The sequence below is a fragment of the Melozone crissalis genome, unplaced genomic scaffold (genome assembly GCF_028551555.1).
Source record: "Melozone crissalis strain CALT ecotype California unplaced genomic scaffold, PUWL_Pcris_2 ptg000063l_1, whole genome shotgun sequence".
Classification (NCBI taxonomy): domain Eukaryota; kingdom Metazoa; phylum Chordata; class Aves; order Passeriformes; family Passerellidae; genus Melozone; species Melozone crissalis.
In genome coordinates, this window is record NW_026535841.1 from 14,337,268 (window position 1) to 14,357,536 (window position 20,269).

A 20,269-nucleotide genomic window follows, 5' to 3' on the forward strand; every position below is an offset into this window, starting at 1 on the left:
GTAGTTTATGAATTGTGATAGGATTGGGTTTTGGTCCCTTAGTGAAAGTTGCCTTGGAAAGAAACAGCATTTCTTGTCACCGTGGCTGCTTTTTCTTATAAATGAGATGAATTGTCTACATTATCTACAAATTCAAGATACAGGACATAAATGTTTGATAGCTGCTGTGTTTTACTGTCAACTGCTGGATTCTTATATTTGAACTCATCCAACAAGTATGTGTAGTGTCTAGTGAAATCTACAATCAAGCAGAAGACACTAAAGCAGTTACACATTTTTGAATGAGTTTTTCAATGAGAAACGCTTCTTTACACTCTTGTGGGAAAAATTACATTGAAATTGCATCCATATGATATCCTCTTTTTGCTTTTTCCACATTTGAATTAGCTGCTACTGACAATAAAATCATGTAAACCATGAGAGCACAAAGCATACTCCCGACAAAGTTCTCTGCAGTTCCTCCCTGGAAACCTCTGTGCTAAGGAACTCTTTCCTGACTTGGCTTATCAAACCAGGATAATGTCTTGCACAAACAATAGGCTTTTTAGAATCTGCCAAAAGATGCTTTGCTCTTTTTTTTTTTTTTAGGGTAATATCTACTAACAAACTTTGACATCTTTTTCAGGAACTGACGACAGATAGAGTCTCACTGATTTTGGCCAGCTAGAGGGGAATGGCTGCATTTGCCTGAAGGATCAGAGCCTGATTTCTCAGGATAAAACCAGCAGATTGGGAATAAGCCACCATTTAAAGGAGTTGCTTTGTCACAGAGTGTTTGTGAAGGGTTTGTGGAAATATACTAAGGGCGGTATTTGAAATATACTAAGGGGTTTTTTCCTAAGCACGGAAAAAAACTTTAGTATATTTCAAATACCACCTTTAGTATATTTCAAAGACCGCCCTTGGTATATTTCAAATACTCACTAATTGATACCAACCTGCCCCTTGCTTGCTGTGTGCTACAGCTGTAGTAAATATCATTGAAAGTGTGTTTACTGTTGGGCCACAAATATTTACATTCTATTTTGCCGCAAGAAGGAGGAAAAAGACGCCAGCTATCCAAGATGCCCAGGGGAGAGCAACAGAACTAAAGGAATAGGGATGAAACGGCTGCCTGTGAATTATGTTTGGAAGATGGGAGTGGGAACGTGTATAAAAGGCAAAACAAGAGGGTGAGGAGGCGGTGGTGGGGCCTGGTGAAACACAGGTGGGCCGAGGTGGGGAAACACAAGTGGGGCAAACGCGGGCGGGCCCAGGTGGGACAAACACAACACGGGCGGGCCCAGGTGTTTCGCGGTGGGTTTCCCTCCGCCCAGAGAGGAACGCACACAGAGCACTCTCGTCTTTTGGCAGGGCTCTTTCCCTGCGGTTCGCAGTTTTTCCGAGCGCGGCTGCCCAGCAGGAGCGGAGGCAGCGGGAGCGCCGCGGTGAGGCCGGGGCCGGAGCGCTCCGTCCATCGCTCGGCTCCCGGGCTCCCCTGGCTGCCAGGGCCGCCCCCGGAGCCCCTCTCAGCCCTGCGAGCCCTTCCCCCTGAGCCGCTGTCTCACCGCCTCAGCCGCGGGTCCCGCTCCATCGCCGCTCAGCCGCGCGTCCCCGTCCCCTCACGCCCCTGAGGGTGGGGCTCGGCGGTGCCCCCTCCCTTCATCCATCCCTCCCTCCTTCCCTCCCTCCTCGCCGGGAAAAGTGTCTGAGCGCGCCGCGGCCACTCACACGGGCGGAGAGAGCGGCGGAGGGCGCTGGGGGCCGGCGCAGCCGGACAGCGGCCGTGGGGACGCTCCAGCCGCGCCGCTTCTCGCACCTTCCCCTCCCTTTGCTCACCCGCTCCAAAAGTTTTGTCCGGGGAGCGTCGGCGGTGCGGGCCGGGGCAGCCGCCATGGGCGCGGGCGGGGTGAGCGCGGAGCGGCGCTGAGGGCGCTGAGGGAGCCGCGCTGAGGGCGCGGAGCGATGGCGCGGGCGGCGGGCGCACAGAGCTAACGGTGAGCAGCCCCGCAGCCCCGGGCCCGGCGGGACACGGTGAGCAGCCCCGCAGCCCCGGGCCCGGCGGGACGCGGCCCGGAGCCCCCTCGGCATGGCGCGGGCGGCCCGGCTGCTGCTCGGAGCGCTGCTCTGCGGAGGTAAGCGGCGCGGGGAGAGCGGAGCGGGCACCAGTTGATCTTGTCAGCCGTGTGAACTAAGCTGCCCCTTCCTCCTCTTCCCCCTGCCTTTTCCTTTCAGTCCTGCCGCTGCTTCTCTCTGCTGCTCTCTCTCTCTCGCCGGGTGTGTGAATGGTGGGAAAACCTTGCGGGATTGCCTGTTTCTCCTCTTAGACAAACGCAAAGTTTACTTGCTGTCCTTAACAATGATGATTTTACAGATGCTTGTTAATTAGTGCGTTGTGTTAAAGGAGCGTCTCTGTGGGAGGGGGTGTCCCAGCGCCAGCTTGGGGCGGAATTTGGGCAGCGGTGAAAGCTACAGGAGCGGCACGGTGACGGTGTTTGGGAATAGCGTCCTTTAAATTCTATTGGAATTGTGCGGTGTTGGCTCCGGAGCTTGGATGGAAGAGCTGTCACCTGGGTTGGACAAGATGCTTGTTATCTTGATTAAAGGGACAGCTGAGGAGCAGGTTTGGCTTAGCAGAGAGGTCATTTGAATGATCTGCTGGTTTTTCTCATCGCTGAACTTCTGTGATGAGAGAGTTCCTTTGACAAAGGTACATCTCTTCTGAAGTGGCTCAGGGATGCAGACAGTGCATGCTCCCAAGGGAGATTTCTGTGCAGAATCGTAGGTGACTGCCGTGTCTCAACACTTCTTGTTTTCTTGCTCAGACGAAACATGATGGTTGTGGATGCTTTTATTAAACCATGCTCTGCTCCCCGTCTGGGTTGGGAGGGTGTGGAAACTTCCTAAGCTATCTGCAATGCCTGCTGTTGTTGCCATTCCTAGGAATAAAAACATAATTTTGCCCTTTATCCTGCTGGTATTAGTGGTGCTCTTTGACTGTCGTAAGAAGATTACTCCTAAAAGACTCTTCATTGTTTAGCTCGGTCCAGCCCTGCCAACCTCTCTCCCAGGGCAGTTGATTGTGGAGGCAGCCGTGAGAGATACGGAAATGTCTCAAGGGTGAAGCAAGAGCGGAATCGGGAGCAATTCATAAAAGGACTTTTCCCACCCCATTCGGCAGTGAAAACAAAGTACTCGGCAGAAAATTGCATGGCCTCTTAATGCCGGTCATTTCAACGCGCGTTAAAATTAACGGACAGCCCAGTGACTTGACACGCCATGTGCAGAGCCTAAAATGCAGGTTTCTGTTCTGATTGCTGTAGCCTGGAGGCGAGAATTAGATCAGCCTCGTGCTCACCTTCAGAGACTGCACGGGATTAAGGTTTGTGAAGGGTGCCTGGCGTTGTGGGGCTGCTTTGATGGTCACCAGCGCATCCATCCTCTGCAATGAGCTGTTGGTGTGCTGAGTTAGGCACCACTGTATGGGCACTCCTCTAGGAATGTATTTGTACAAGAGAAATAGGTTATGATTTTTCATGGAGGCAGCAGAAAGTGCTACAGGGAGAGTTTACAAACAACCCAACTCCTAGAGCCATGCAGGAGTGGTGCCCCAGCCAGGCACTGCCAGCAGCTGCTGCTGGGGCTCCGGGGCTCTGCTGTGCCAGAGGAAAATACAAAATATTGCTTTCCTTCAGGGAAGAGAAGCAGAGGTTCTGAGCGGGGATTGGCCTGAGCATTGTTGGGCACTGTATGATTTAGAAAAGAGCCACTTAATTAAACTTATTAAATAAGGCGTTTGTATAGTTTCCTGTGGCGCCTTAATGAGCGTTTCATTTGCGCTCCCCTCGTGTATTTGCACTCTCTTTGTTGGCGTGTGAGGATGGTGATTGTTCTTGAGAGCTAAAGTCCAACTAAATGAAAGTCACTTTACAGCTCGCAAGCAAAAACGTTTGTAAATGTGCTGAGAAACTTACTGTTATAGACAAGTTGTCGTTTGCTATTTAAAGAGCCATATTTACTTCTCTAAACTCATTAGCATCTCCTATCAGGCTTGAATTTCTAAGAAAATTCTCACGAAATGTTGCCTTAGGCCTCAGTGCGCCATTATGCCGGGGTTATTATCTGGCCAATAATGTTAATTCATTCAATCTCAAGAAAGAAGCTTGGCATTTAATTTAAGCCATGCCTCTAGTCAGACCAGGATGTATAAAAGTCAGCGTGCAAAAGTGCTCTTGCGTTTAGGTGCAAGTGCATGTTTTACATGCCAATTATTGGATGGCTGCTCCTTAGGTGGAGAGGATGTGTGTGAAATTGTATTTATATAAGTAAATCCCAAGTGTATATATATTCCTTTCAGGAAATGACCTCTTTTCAGCAAAGTGCTAATGCATTTGCTTAAGCCCCTTTATAGCCTATAGGAGGTATTCATGAGCTTGAAGGAAGATTATTTATTTATTTTAATAGCTTTTCTGAGGCAGGCCGAAATGTGAACACACATGTCCAGATTTACTTCATTTTGTAATGGATAGATAAGTGGGGATCTTCATTTTCCTATTAGCAGTAAGCTAGAACAGGGCTCCCAGAAACTGCAAGTACACTGAGCCCTAAGAAAGCGTTTAAGGGTGCCCAGCTAGAGAACTGATTTGTTTGCACCAGCATCTGTAAGTGCAGGGAAGTGTGGAACAGGAGCAGCTGCTCAAGGTGTGTGGGGTTAGCCGGATTTCAGGTACAGAGGCAGTGTTTGAGCCCAAATGCAAACACAGCTGTGCATCCATAGGTTGGCACAGCACCTGCCAGGGTTCTGCTCTGCCCTTCTGCATCCCACAACCCTGCAGTAACATCCTTGGTTTTGTCACACTGCAGTGGACGCTGAGTGAGGCTCTTTATTTTGAATATTGTTGCTTTCTGATTGTAAATTAATCAAGCAGCGAGGGTTTTTTGTATCTTATTTTGGAAGTTCAGTAGCGTGGCACACCCTACTGTTATGGAAAAGTTCGTAAATTTCCTTTTTCTCAATTTCATCACGTTAGTGCTAGCCAAGAGCACAGCAGGAGCTTGCATTATGTTAAATTATAGCTGCGTGGAGTTTTTATAAGTGGCTGATCTCTCTTCTGGATAGAACCCTTTCAAAATGGAGATGGTGCTATTAATATTCCACTTTACTTTGTTTTCATATTTGGTAGTAGATCAAAGTTTATTAGACACTGTACTTACCTAGTAAAACACCCAGCAGTTGTACTGCAAATGGCTGTTCAAAGCTGCTCCTAAGTGCATGACTGTGATATAAAATATCATCCCTGTAATTGCTTTTCTAATGCATAAATGTGTGTCTGCCTCTTCAATTGCAGAACTAAATATCTGTGTAAAATTAAGTACTAAACAGCACAATGTTATGTTTTCTTAAATGGCCAATTGTTAGTAAGCATTGAGAATTCTATTCATCGGGATGAAGGGATGGGGTTTTATTGTGAATTGGGATTTAGTTCCGTGATTTTAAACTCTAATGACAAAGCAGAAGTTCAGCACTACTGAAAAGGTGGCTTGTAAAGGAATAGCCAGAAATTCTGAATATTGGCAAAGTTGCCAAAAGTGTTGGAATACAAACTTTCCTGATTAGAGTTTCCAAGGGAAAGCCCCTCTGCAGTAAATCTTTCAGAGCTTTTGTTCCCAGGTGTGGTTAAGGTTGTGTCTAAGACAATTAAGTGACAAAAAAGTAAATTCAAGCTTGCAATCTTCAGGGTGTGACCATGCCATTACAGAGGTATCAGAGATTTGTGTGCAGAATCCCAGTTTTCTCCAGGGCTTTGGTAAATGTGTTTATTTACTCATAAGCTGCATGCAAGTTTGTGCTGCCACAGCGAGATTTTGGCAGTGGTTCATATCTGGCAGGCTGCACTAGATGTGTCCCAGCTACTCCCAGAGAGACAAAAAGCATATTATGATAAAAGATGTAAAATGGCAACAAGTTGAGAGAACTGGGGTGTAAAGACAGTAATGGAAAACCATCCAACAGGGATGTTAAAAAGGTGAACTGAGGATGCTGGGGAAAGCAAATGCATGTTTTGGGTGGCTTCCAGTCACGCCTGTCCATCAGCCTGGAGGAGACACTCCCTGTGCATGGGGAGAGTGACTGCACAGAGGAGATGGGGTTGGTGTAAGGGAGGTGTGAGCAGGGGCTGTACCTGCTCTCTGCTGCCAGGATCACCACTGCCTTGCTGCTTTTGGCAATCATTTTTCTCTCTGTGTCTTACCCACTGTGACTGCCACTTTGTGAAAGACTTGGCCCTGGTTTGGCCACCTTGTCCAGTGGGACTTCTTGGTTTGTTTATAACCTAAACAGTCCAGATAAAAGTACAGGCAATATTTTGGGATGCTGTAAGGTGCTAGCTTAAGGTATTTGGCTGAAATTTGACTTGCCTGTCCTTCATAGTCATTAGCAATAACTTTCTGGCCAGAAAAGTTGTTTTTGTCTAGCTCAAACTCTTGTCCTGACTTGCTCTTAGAGGCCTGAGTCCTTTATATTTTATTCAGCCTTCCTTACAGACTCAGTACCCTGGCAAAACAGTTTCACAGTGTTCAGCTCTTCAAGCAGTTGTACTGTTTTGTGTTCTGTGGACTGGCTCAGGCTCTAGTGACAGATGTGACCCCTTTGAAACAGGGACGGACAAATGGTGCATTCAAAGTTCATAGCTTCTGCAGTCTCCTCACTCAGAGGTATCTGCTAAAAGCCTGCGGATGCATCTCGCTCTGGAAATCATTTCAGCCCAGCAGTGCCTGTGTTTTAGTTAGCAAATGGAAATACTCTCTCTTTATCTATTTGTTCACATTTTTTTGGGTCAATACACAGCCTCAGGTCAGCATTTTTCTTTTCAGCTGTATCTAGTGAAATGACCCAGTGAGTGTACTCTTCTATTTTCCTTGCTAGTCTAAAGCATATTAATCTGCAGAGCTTGGATTCCATAAACAAAGTGTCATCCCCATCACTGAAATTACTGGCAGCTTTGCAGCCCTGGTCAATTAAGTGAACTTTTCGTTAGGGGAGTACGTTGGGACTAAGTGGTTCTTTCCCATTACACTTAAGAAATGTGCTAATGTCTTCCTGTTGCAGCCTGACATCTTGGGTCAGTACCTTTGTGCTTGCAGACAGCCTTTGCTGGCGCTTTTTTTGCTTGAATAACAGAGATCATGTGAGTTGTAGTGCCACTGTCATTAGCAAAGGCTGCTCTTACAACTGTGCAGTTTCAGCAGCTTGACAGATGTGGGCAGCCAGACAAGTCCCCTTAAGTGGACACTTTTATTGTACATTGCTGCAAGAATCGAACCTGATTTTGCCATCCACTGGTGCCGCAAGTGTCATGGGTGAGGTCAATTTACTTTGATGATTCTCTATTTTTGGTGAACTGTTACACATAAAGTGACCATTTTGCCTTCAAGTGGATGCATTAGATATAAATGACAGATATTTTGTTAATGATTTTCTGTAATATTGTATTGCTGCTACAAAAACGAGCTGTGATGAAAAGCTTTGTCATTCCAAACAACTTCTGAAAAGCACTGTAACTTCATGTAACCATTTAATTTTTCCCTCTGATTGAGAGTGAAAGTTAACTTTTGAAATGTTCATTTCTGTCCTTGTGAAATTCCATTTTCTAACCAGTTGTATTGCCTGAGGGTGCTGTTCCTTACCAGCCTGAGCCAATGGAAATTGATGCTGCCAGGTTTCTGCCCTCTCCCAAACTGAGCTACCCTCTTTTTGTGTGCCAACCCTGGCGTGCCTCTGATTCCCCTAGAAACTGCTTCAGGGGAGATAAAGCACATAAAATACACTTTTTTATTAAAAAACAAAAAATAAAAAAGGGTGAGTTTGTATCACCTTGGGATCAACTTACTGCTTGAATCAGCAAGAAGGGGGGAGGGAGAGCAGAGCAGAGCTGGGTCCTGCAGCCCTGCAGTTGCAGTGGTATGGCTTTAATTTATCCCCGGGACACTCCAGGAAAAAAAGGGATTGTTCTGGGAGTTGCTTACATCATATATCCAGTGCAGGATATTAAACACTGAGAGGTTAGAGAACGTGAGAGGCACTCTGTGAACGATGCAGCTTTGATTTCTCTGTCGGGTGGAGTTTTTTCTCATTTTGCTGGTTCTGTATTGTGTTGAACAAATAAAAGTGAGGCTTACATTAATACACTGCCATTTCCTCATGCAGGTAGAATGTGCTTTTTGATGCTTACGACAAAACTTTTCCTGAGCTCAAACCAAACACAGGCCATCACATCACCACCCCCACAACAAACAAAGAACCCCCAAACCCTGAGTTTCTTGCACTATTATTTCAAACAGGATTAACAGCACTACTTCTATTAGCGTTGTCATTAGGAGAGTTTGGTTTTAGTTTCTTATAAATTCCCCAACCATTAACTGTTTCAGCTAAAGGATTCTGTGCCAAGCATCTGCCTCAGATTGAATCACTTTTTTTCTTTTCCAGAACTTCAGCCAAGAATTCAGTGGTTTACAAGAACAGAGCTCATGGAGGGGGGCAGGGGGGTAGAAACTCTGGATTTTCCTTTGTTTAAAAATAGTTGCTGACCTCTTGTTTGGGAAGCATTGATACCCTGATGAAACGTGCCAGGACGATACTTGGGAGATTGCTGAGGAAACAGTCCGTGGGTGATTTGATGGGATGTCAAGTTAGCAGTGTTGGAGGGGATAATTTTGCTTATGATCGAGAAAGAGTTGAGTTGTCCTTAGAGCTGCAGCCCATGGAATTGCTGTGCCCTGGGCATTGCCTGCCAGGGTGAGCCCTGCCCTCCTGGCAGCTCTGGGTGCTCTCTGCACAGTCTGAGCTGGCTGTGGCAGGGCAGTGCCCATCCTTGTGTGTTCCGTGCTCTCGGGATGCTGTCCTGGAGCAGTGCTGGAGGAGCAGCACAGGTGGGCCCAGACCTTCTGTGGTGTCTCCTGCTCCAGTGCCCTTGTAGCCAGGGGGAACCTCCCTTGGTGAATGTAGAGTCAGGCCCTGCTGCTTTGGGACTTGATTACCAGTTTTAATTTCTGCTGTCTGAGCTGAATTCCCCCGTCAGTCATTGTGCAAGGCCATCAGACTCGTGTGGGGACTGAAGCCTGACCAGTGGCCTGTGTTTGCTGGGCTGCTGAGGCATGTTTGATTCATGCACTCATTTCCAGCCATGCTGGGTTGGTGCTGTGGGTGTGCTGCTGCAGACAGCAATTATGCCTTATCCATCTTTTTTCTTTTAAATCATTTTTTCACGACTTGAAGTGGTGCCTTTTTTACTTTCTAATTTCATATCTCTCTGGAAACAGCCAGAATGTTTGATTTTTGCACTGTGGAATCAAATCACCTCTCACTCTGCTGGCATGAAATAAAGAGTAGCAAATAGAATAAATAACTACTGTGGGGAAGTTAATATAGTATTGACTTCTGAATACCTGATAATTTTCACTGATCAGAACCTGGGGGAAGAGAGAGATTGAATTTGGCTGCCCCTTAGTGAGGGGCAGATACCTACTTAGGAATAATATCACCCTAAAAGCTCATGAAGGTTTCAATTTTGCTACAGATTTATGTAAAATCTTGTAGAGCATTGATTTGTATTGCAGCTTTGTCATGCTTCATAGTATACTTTGTTATTCCTTGCGTTCCCACATTTTTAATGATGAGTTTAATCTGGGCTTTCTCTATCTCTGCTCTTTTGGTGGGATGTGAACTTTGGTGTTTCATGGCTGCAGGTGTGCAGCATTGAGCTGTTTAGATGGAGAAGATGCTTCTCTTTGTGCAATTTGGGGTTTAGACTCGACTCGTACAGCTAGAACTGACCCCTCGTTTTCTGGGCAGTGTCTGTGCTGTGAGATGCTCCCTGGGTGACTTTGTGTGTGACAGGCTTTGGCACCAATAGCTAAGGAGGAAAAGCCTCTGCCTCCTGGAAAAGCTGATGTGACGCTGTGTGAGCTTGGGATCCCTCTTGACTGGGTTTCTCAGCAGCTCCATCCTGCTGTGTCTTCAAATCTTTGTCTTTCAGATGGCCTTATTTTTACAGTTAAAAATAAGGAGTTGTTTTGTTTGGCAAAGTGACTAATTGCTATATTTTCTATCTTTAATAGGTGCTCAAAAACCAGTGTTTTATGACAGATGTTACTGAGCTCTTACTGTATCAAAAGTCTTTGTGCTTCTCTTTTTCATAATTATACCCTTGATGATTCTGGAAAGAAATCTACTGAGGGAATTCAGGAGTAGGGAACTCTCTTCCCTGTCTATGTGTTGAACATGCTCCCTTGTCATTCCGTCGCAGTAGAATAGGGAAGAGCAAGCAATTCCAAGTGGTGTTCCATATTTTCTGTAATTCTCTCCCCAGCTGTATGTGCAGATGTGAATGCTGAGGTCACCCGTCAGATTTCATTTGTTCATCTGTAAAATGGAAATGGCTGCAGCACTTGATTATCTTTTGTTATCTTAATGTGGATAGGAAAATTTTTTACTTTGGGGTAAATTGCAAGTTCTTTTTACAACAGTACCTGCAGCTGACTGGGGAGTACTGTGAATTATTGCTGTTCCATTTTTACTGAGGAATAACCCCAGTCTGATAAAAGATCAGGATCACATGATAGTGCTCAACAATTCACTGCAGGTGCCCATTAGTTACATTTTCATATTGATTCCATAAGCTGATGTGTTGTGCTTTGGAATGTCAGCAAGCTGCTAAAAGGAATTTTTCCAATTGTATGCGACATAATGGAATTAGAATCTTCTCCTTTTTCCTTTGGAGTGTCACCAGGAGCCTGCAGATAAAAGGGTGGTGCTGACTGGTCTTGAAAGACAGATGTGGAAACACCTATGGTGCAAGGTCCATCTGGAAGGCCTTTATTGCATTATAGCTTTATTCAAAGAGGCACAGATTCGTCTGTTGCCTCGGCTATTTCACGGATTAAAGTTGGATATCGCTGTAGTTCAGGCTCAAAGCTTCACAAGTCCTCAAAGCTTCAGGCTTCCATTGAACTTTAGTCTTGGTTTTGAAAATTCATTTAGAATTAAATTAGCTGTAGCGATGAAACTGTGGCACTTTAATAGGAATCATCAGATGACATTTAAACATGATCCTGTAGTGCAGTCATGTCAGAGCTGGTTTGAGGTAAAAAACTCATGCCTTTAGGCAATATTGTTCAGGAAAGTCACAAAATGCAAATGGCTCCTTTGAACAGAGCTTACATTGATTTGTTTTTGTTTTGAGAAGAGGCAAAAGATCCACCTTTGTCAGTTGCTGAGATGTGTCAGTTGGAATTGAAGCCACAGTTCTGAATGCCTCTAAGATTTGGATCCTGATCTAGACCCTGAATTGCCTCTCTCAGCTTTGTAGAGCAAATCAATTCAGCAGTGCTTCCAAGCCCATTTACACTTCAGCACTATTCTGATCTTTTTGTGCTTTGTGCCTCTTGCACCTCTTCCCTTCTTTTTCCCTTTGGTAAGGCTGTGTCAGATTGCAGCCATGGCTCTCCAGGGCTTGTTAGTTTCTCTTGACTTTTGCTCGTTCATTATTTCATGACTGTGGACTTTTCTGAATTTGAAGATGAGATTTTAGTGTTAGAACCTGTACATGAAGACCTGCCAAGGCACTGGCACAAGCTGTTGGCTGGCAGAGTTTATTTATCTAACAAGTCATGGTTGCTTGGTAAATGCCTTCAGCCCACCTTGTTTTCCATGCAATTTCCCTTCCAGTGAACAAAGCTGGATTTGATGTGTCATTCATTCATAGTGTTACTCACAGACAGTTAATAGTTTACAAAGATTTCTTCTCCCCCTAGCGTTTATGTATTCCTTTGTTGGAAGAGGGGAAAGTTCAGGATGTCAGGTATCATTTGGCACTGCCAGACCGTGTCAGAGTTGAAGTGATTTTGGAAATTTCTCTCTTTTAGTGATAATTATTCTCTTTAGAAGTGATAGGTGCAGTTCAAATAGAACTATTTCATTATCCTTCATAAGAGGATGTTTGAAACAATCTAAGCCCATTTGTTCAGCTTATTAAAGGGCATTTAATGCAAATTATTTGGCTGTTACAAGTAGGGACATTTTAAATGCATTTTTCCATGATTACTTATTTGGTTTTCACCGCTAAAGAAATAAAATGTAACCAGAATTTTCCTTGCTCTGCCCTGTGTCATGCAGTAGCCTGGCACGGTTTCTGGATGCAGAGGGAAGCTGTTTTGGTGGAATTTTGCTCTGGAGTTTATCAGCACAGCAGTTGCCCATTTCATCATGACTTTATCAAATAATGGTTCCTGTGCTGGTTTCTGGCTTCACCTGCTGCTGGGAGCTCCTGAATGTCAGTGCTGTCTCCAGCTGGCACAGGGGTGATACCCAGGGAGGGTGGGAAGGAAGCACAGCATTTTCACTGCTGGACTGGAGACTTTGGGTGGCTTGGTTCTCACTGGGAATTGGGGCTTAAAACTCAGTTTTGGTTCAATGTACTGGCCCAGGTTATTGTTACTGGTGCTCAAGGGAACGGCCTTTGCTCAGGAGGGTGATTTGAGTTCCCAAGTGCAGATATCTGATTTAGAGGGAGAGATTTGCTCTCGGGACTGCACCTGGAAGTGTTTTCTGTGTCCTGGGCTGGTGGGAACAATTTAATTGTGCACAGGTGTTGGTAACGGCAGAGCTGCAATCACAGGTGAACTTTATTAAACCAATTATTTCCCAGTGAGCGTGAGGGCCTGGAGCTCCTGGTGAGTGGGCAGCACTTTTTGGGAATCCATCCCTTTTTTTACAGACTTGTAGATAAAGTTAAGATCCTGAACTGCTCTCTGCTCCAGTGATCACAGAGGAGTAAGGAATGCTTCCAGAGGATAATTCACATTGATGGCATGTTTTGACTCCCATGGAAAGGACCTTTATTCTTTCATCTACAGAGTAAGTTTGTATTTCTGGCCATCAAATGGGGGTGAAAATCTCCCTTTTCTGTTACCTGTGCTCTGTTTTGTGCATTTGGTTATCCAAATATTACTCTAATAAGTCATCCAACCTAAGAAAACAAGTTGGCATTTGCCAGCCTCTGCTTTTGTTAAATTACTGTTTGTATTTATATTGAGATTTACTATACTAAAACAGCACAAAAGTAAATAGCACTTTACATAAGTACAGAATATACAGACCCCCACCTCAACCCCCCTTTTATCATTTTTAATTTGTCTCACCACATTTCAGGTTTTAACTCCCTTGACTGCAAATGAAATCACACAATGTGAGCTTTTGGGAAACTGTTCTGAGGAACAGAAAATGCAAACCACATGGTACATTCCCCATGTGAAGATTTAGTGGAGAAATCTATTTTCATTGGGAAAACAAACTCCACTGGGTTTACTAAGTGACATTTCAAAGCAGTTGGAGATGAAAGGACTGTGGTCTAATTCATTGCATATGTGATATTTCCTGGTGGATAGGTGTTATGTTGAGAAAGAAGCCAGGGAAGTGCAGTAAAACTGAGGGGGTTTTGGTCTGAATTGAGAGTTTAAAAATGAGTCTAATCCCATTTTTCTATCTAAAAAGTGGCAGATACCCATGATCAGAAAGTGACAGAGTAACTGTGCCACACTTTGCACTGTGATACTTTTAAAATGGGACTGTCTCGAGCTCAAGCAGTTTTAGCTGAGGTTTTTCCTGCTGTGTGTTTTCTGACTGATTCAGAAGAGTCTCTGTGAAGTGGCTCAGTTGTTCCTGAGAACAAAGGCAGCTGGAGAATCCTGAGTTCCAGCCAGCTAGAACCATTTGCAGGAGCAGCACTAGTTGGGTTAAATCCTGTGATTCTCACTTTTGGAGGCAAAGATAGATGGTGTTTTCCTTAATCTCTCTTTCTGAAGTGATGATGATGTATGAATGCTAGCATTCATTTTTACTAAGTAAGATTCATGACTGCAGATAACTCCTGCAAACACGTCCCTGCATTACAAAAAGGCACATAAAAAGGGGGGTGAAAATATTTTGAAGCTTTTGGTCTAATTCCACAAAAAAACCTATTCAAAGTCGCCAGACTTCTCAAGTGAGAAAATAGGGTTTATTCTGCTCTTAATGCAGAATTGAGGTGGTGCAGCAGCAGTATTCTGCAATCCTGTCTTTGGGGAGAAGCTGCCTGTGGATGGCAGAGCTGCAGGTGGGTTTTGCTGGGTTTGTTCCTCTCTGGGAGCCGTGGTGGGCCCAGTGTGCAGGGGGGAGCAGCAGAGCTCCCAGTGCCCCCTTCTCCAGGCAGGAGGAATCACTCAGGGCACACCAAGGGTTAAGGAACAGGTGCTTATCCACAGGCCTGCTGTCTCATTTTGCACTCAGGATGGATAGCTTCCTGGGAAAAAATCCCAGTTTTTGGGCTGAAGGAGGGTATTGTCTGCGGGCTGGGGCTCTGTTTGCTCCAGGAGCTGGAGGTGTGGGGCTGGGCTGAGCTCTGGAGCAGCTCTGGGAATCAGTGGTGGGGCTGTCCCTGCTCTGCACACTCAATCTGGGGGAAGAATCCTAGAATACATCCCTAACAGCCCTTCAAAGAGCACAGCCTTGTTCTTGGCCTCTGGAGCAGCTCTGGGAATCAGTGGTGGGGCGTCCCTGCTCTGCACACTCATTCTGGGGGCAGCATCCTAGAACATGTCCCTGACAGCCCCTCAAAGAGCACAGCCTTGTTCTGAGGAGCCCCATGCAAGCCACAGAAGGAAGACAGGCAGGGGATAGCTGGTTCTAGGCATCTTATATTTCCTCTCTGCAATTCCCCTTGGTGTTCAGGACTCCCATTTCTGAATCCTTCTGTTACCTGCCCTTGCTGTAGCCAGACGTGCTGGGTAAGTTTGCAGGTTCACTTGTGTCTCATGAGGAGCAGGGACTGTAGAAGGACAAAGAAGTCTAGTAACACTCTAGGGAATTATTTTGGTTGGTGTTCCTGCTGCAACAGCGCTGTGCTGTAGGAAAAAAGGCACATTTCTGTTCTGCTTTGATTTTTTTTTTTTTTTTTTGTAGCTGTCCCCAATGTAAGCAGGAGATTTGATCAGAACTTGCACTAATAGTGAGTCCTTCAGAAAATCAGGCCACAGGTTTTCTAATTAGGCATCTGTATTAGCAGATGCTTCTGAGAGTGTAGCTGCTAATTTTGCTGTGCTGCAGTTCAGCCTTTTAAAATCATGGAAAATTCTGTTCAAGCAAAGGGCTGTGTAAGTAAATGTAATAATATTTCTGAATTGTGCTGTGTAGTACCATGATAAGCTGCCTAAAAAGTTTATCAGAATGTTCATAATTCAGTGCAACACTTGAATATTGTGTCTTGAATGACTGCACGGGGTTATACATAATGATAAAGAAATGGTGAGCAGCTGTCTGTTCTGTCAGCCTTGCTCACAAGTACTCTGGAAGAAATAAATTGTCATTAAAGGCTGGATCTTAATGCATATGTATGTGGGGATGAATTAAGTTTAAGTCTGGATTTTCTTATTACTTTTTTAGTGCTTTCCTTGGCAAACTTAACATTCTTTTTTTGTGAAGGAACCTTCTGGCTCATTGTAGGCTATTCCTGCTGCTTTTAATATCCTTTGAGATTGATTCATGAAGTGCCAACATCTTGAGCTGTGGAAAAAGGGTAAGAATCCTAAAGAAAGACCCTGGATACACGAGAATAAATTTGAACTCAGACTCTTTCTGTGCCACTTTGATCTGAAAGAGACATCTTGTGATTCAAAGGAGCTTTGCTGTTAACTAAGACCATGAATTTAGTCAGTTCCATTTTGATTAAAAACTGATAGCATTAGCAAAATGTATAAAAACAACATCTGGTTCAAGTTTAGTGGAGTGATACTTTAGAAAATGAAAAGAGCTAGGTCTGGTAGTTGTTGAGTGTGTCTGTATGCGATAACTGCTTGGAGGGAAAAACTCTCTGTGGCTGGGGGAGCTCGAGAACATTTTTATGTGGCGGTGTTCAGTGATTATTGTGCTGGTTTGCACAGGATGGGTTGGGCTGTGTCCCTGCCCCTGACTGAGAGCTCAGCACAGACAGGGAAGTTGTGAGGAAACAAAGAACATGAAGGGGAGGATGGAATCCATCATGGAAGGGTGTTGGGATCCCTGGCTGGCCTGGAGGTGGTGGACCCAAGTGCAAACAGCTTGGAACTGTGCATGCTTTGAAAATTTACCAACAACCCAGGGCATGGGAAGGAAAACCCGTGGCTTGTTGACTTCTTTGGGTCTCTGAGCAAAGGGCATGAAAAAAAACTATCTCAAAGCAAGATTTTCCTATAAATCAAGTGCCCCCTGTGTGTGCTCCGAGCAGTGTCAGAGGAGCTGCCATTCCCTTTCTGCACACTCCATACAGAAGAGATACTTTTCCCCCACCAGAGTTCAGATATTGTAGAATCCCCTAAAAGCTCTTTGCAGCTGTCAGGGAATGAGGATTCAACACCTTGCAGGAAAGGCTGAGCACATTGTAGGTCAGGAATGGTAGTGACCTGTATGGTTGAGAAAAATAGTACAAGAACCTCCCCCAGTTTTTAATCTGATGCATTTTTTAGGTTTGGTTTTAATGTTTTTCTAGGCTTCAACCACAAAAGTCAGAGTTCCTTTAAGATCTTTATAAATATTCCTGCTAATTAAGCTATTGACAGTGAAGCTGAGAAAATCCACTTACAGATTTGAGTGTCATGGTTAATGCCTTGAGAATTATGTTGTCCATTGTATGAAGTTCCTTACAGTCAGCTTACAGAACGAAACTTTATTTGAATGTCAAGTGGTAATTTCCTTCAGCAAGTAGCAGCAATAGGCTTAAGACACTCCATTAATTAATTGATTTTAAAGGAAGGGAAATACTAAGTGTTTAGAGAGAAAGAAAAAAAGAAGTGTCCTCTTTTAAAGTCTCAGAAGTCTGTTCAATGGCTCTAGAGTTCCTTGATACTTCCTAGAGTGCCTGTCAGTGCCTTACCTGATGATATTTTCATCTGTTTACTGACACATCACCCTGATCTATAGTGCAGGAGATTCTTTAGCTGATAAATCAAGCTTTTATCCTCCTATCCTTCTTGCAAGAGGGTTTACTTGAAAGAAAAGTAAATATTTTGCAGTTTCTTTTTACAGTGTGAGCGGAGCTGTTATTTGTAGTTCTGAGGGCTTTCTTCTGGGACCTGTTTTGGTTTCCTCAGGAAATGTACTTTATTCTTTTTCCTCCCTTAAATGTCGTATATTAAAAAATCTAAGGAAATGGTGGTGTTCAAATAATGGTAACTGAGAACAGCAATCTTTGGTTTAGACAGCCCAGCAGAGCAGTCTGTGTTTCAGAAACCTTCCTTTAATAAGCAGAAGTGGCCTGGAGGGTTTCTGTGAAGTTGAAGTGGTGTGATAGCAGGGAGATGGGATAAAACCCAGACTGAAATGCAGGTTTGAATGTAGCTCTGGGATAAAACCCAGACTGAAATGCAGGTTTGAATGCAGCCCTGGGATAAAACCCAGACTGAAATGCAGGTTTTTAATGCAGCCCTGGGATAAAACCCAGACTGAAATGCAGGTTTTTAATGCAGCCCTGGGATAAAACCCAGACTGAAATGCAGGTTTTTAATGCAGCTCTGGGATAAAACCCAGGCTGAAATGCAGGTTTTTAATGCAGCCCTGTGTGCTGCTGCTGCAGCAGGGACTGTCTGAGGTGCTGTGCTGCTCCCCAGCCCTGCACACCCAGCCCCACCTGGCTCTGGATGCAAACCCACCTATTCCATGCCAGGGTAGCAGCTGCAGGTTTGGGTTCTGGCCAGATCGTCCTTGACAGGACAGAGCTGGTTTTGTCCTTTGTGTTTTGGATGTGGCCATTATGTTGGCCAGGCTCCCACAATAAATTATTTTTATGTGCCTAATTCATCCTCGATGAAAAAGAGCAATCCATTAAGGATTCTGCACTGTTATGTGTTCTCGTGGTGTATGACATCAGTAGAATGCCACAAGTTAATTACATTCTTAATTACAGCTTTGTATTGAATTAGGGTTGTATTATCCATAGAATAATTGAAAACCTGCTGAGATCATGTCTGGTAACATCTAATTGTATTCCATGATTTTTTCCCCTAAACTTTAAATAAAAACTGGCATTCCGTTTAGCATGGTTTTAATTAATTGACATGAGAAATGTAATTAGAGCTGAGGCAACAGACCAACTATCTTAAAAACACACTCAGAAATTAATGATATTTTTTGGAACCATTTACAATTTCCAGAGCAGGCTCTATTCTCCTGCATTGCTGGAGAAACCTTGAGCAGGCACAATGGAAAAGAGGAGTTGCTGCTATCAGAAGAGAAGAGAGATTTGAATGTTCAGAGACATTTCAGTGCTCTTTCAACTTGAGGAAACTCGATCTGCTCGCAGCTTCAGGCACAAGAAACCTCAGAACAGCCCAGGAGGAGCAGGGGGATGGAATGATGCTCCCAAGGGCTGAGGACAGGGCATGGCTGGGTTGTACCAGCAGCAGCAGAGCAGCCTGGTGCCCTGAAAGGCAGGGGGTTGTTTTCCAGCTTTTATTGACTGCAGTGGAATTACCTTGGGCCTTACCTTTCACCTCAGCATCAGAGAGAGCTGCCTGTGAGCTGGGCTGGTTCCCTTCCTGCCTTTGAGTTTGTTTGGAAGCTGCTTTGCCTCCCAGCATCCAAAGAGCACTGCTTCAGGTAACAGGGAAAATGTTATTTCCTCTTCTCTTTCTTTCTGCGCTTTGCTTTAGCAGATTTCGAGGCTGTGGGTAGCTGACTTAGACCCTGGTATGAGAACAGTGGTCAGGTACTTGGCCAAAACACTGGGCATCTTTTCTCCTCTTGGATAAATTTCTTGTCTGGGATCTTAAAGAAAACTCACCGGACTTTAAAGAAGTCATCTGAGAAGGAAATGCAGCTGAACAGTGTGTTCAGAGTCAGAATTTCTGAGCCTGACTTCTAATCAGAAGCTTTGGCTCTGTCCTTCGTTTTCACTTTCCTTTTGTAGGAGACTCGGAAATTGTTTGGGTTTGTTTTGTTTAACAAATTATGCTTTTTTTTCTATTGGTGTTTTTCCACAGAGAAAAGCTTTTCATTTAAATCCACCTACAACAAAGCTTTAATTCCAGGGTGAAGAACAATGTCCTGTGGCTGTTTGCAGAAAGATTTATTTGTTTCAGGACATGTAGTTATTTCCTGTGTACAACCTGACTTAAAAGTTTTTCTGTTTGATATCTCTGAAATTAATATTCACTATTCAGACCTGCCTATACATAAATCTGCATCTGCTTTGTCTCTGAAGGGAGAGCACATGCAGGGGTGGCAGTGCTGTGTGGGAGCAGGTCTGAGAGATCTCGCTGTGCTCGGACACCAGCAGAAAGCCCTGGGTACATCAACTGAAAGCTGGCTGGCAGCCATAGCACACAGAATGGAGGGAATGTTTGCCTAAAAGACTGGATTGTGTCAGGCGTGACTAAGCAGGAATTTCAGCTAAAATGCGTTAGCAAATTGAATGCTCGGAGCAAAATAAGAACGTTCGTGCTCTTATCTTTGTTCACTTGAGACCGGGTTTGATTTTTAATATAAAACATCAATGGAGGGAGGGAGAGGAAGTTCTGCGGAGTGTTCCTTGATTTTTAGGAATGCTGCTGGAGGTGACTGCTGACTATTTTGCCACGGCTCTGTTTACATTCCTTGTGGAATATGCGTGCCCTTTACTCGCCTGTGGCTCGTGGGGCACGGGGCTGTCAGTCAGGCAGTAAAATACTTTAATTACCCCCATGCACCAGACAGAGCAGGGAGAAAGGGTGGGAAGGGATGAAAGGAGTTCACTTCAAGCTTACTTTCTGACTGTCAGAAGAATGATAAACTGTAAGTCCTGGCTATTATTATCCCACTTTTCTCCAGGAAGGGCATTCCTGATGGAAAGATGTGTTGGGGTGGATGTGCTCTGTAGGTCTTGAGGGTATGGGAATGGCCACTGCAGAGCGGTGGCTCCATGGACTTTTATCCAGCAGCTCAGATAACCTAGAGCTGAGAGGGGGAGAGATTTTCCCCTCTGCTGCAGGACCATTATGTGTTTGAGAGGCTGCGGTGATATTTTTCTTAACTTTTTCTTTCCCTCAAAATCTTAATTTCCTTTTTGGTTTTTTCTTTCTTGATCTCAAAACTGCTTCCTCCCAGGTAGAGATCTTCCACAGTTAAATTGTGCTCACCTGGAATAAATGGGAGCCCCTGTTGCTATAAGGTTTCTGAAAAGCTGTCTCAATTAATTAATAAACAGGCAGGAAACTTTGCTGAAATACATGACCCTGCCTGCTCAATCTC

General features: G+C 44.6%; 1 protein-coding gene across 1 annotated transcript in view; it reads left to right on the forward strand.

Annotated features, from left to right (window-relative positions):
• The first annotated feature begins 2,046 nt into the window (after window positions 1-2,046).
• TMEM132C (transmembrane protein 132C) overlaps window positions 2,047-20,269 on the forward strand; it is a 175,323-nt gene continuing 157,100 nt past the window's right edge. Inside the window, exon 1 of the mRNA XM_054288608.1 lies at window positions 2,047-2,114. Coding sequence (XP_054144583.1) covers window positions 2,069-2,114 — 46 coding nt within the window. The 5' untranslated portion in view covers window positions 2,047-2,068. The remainder of the gene's footprint in view (window positions 2,115-20,269) is intronic.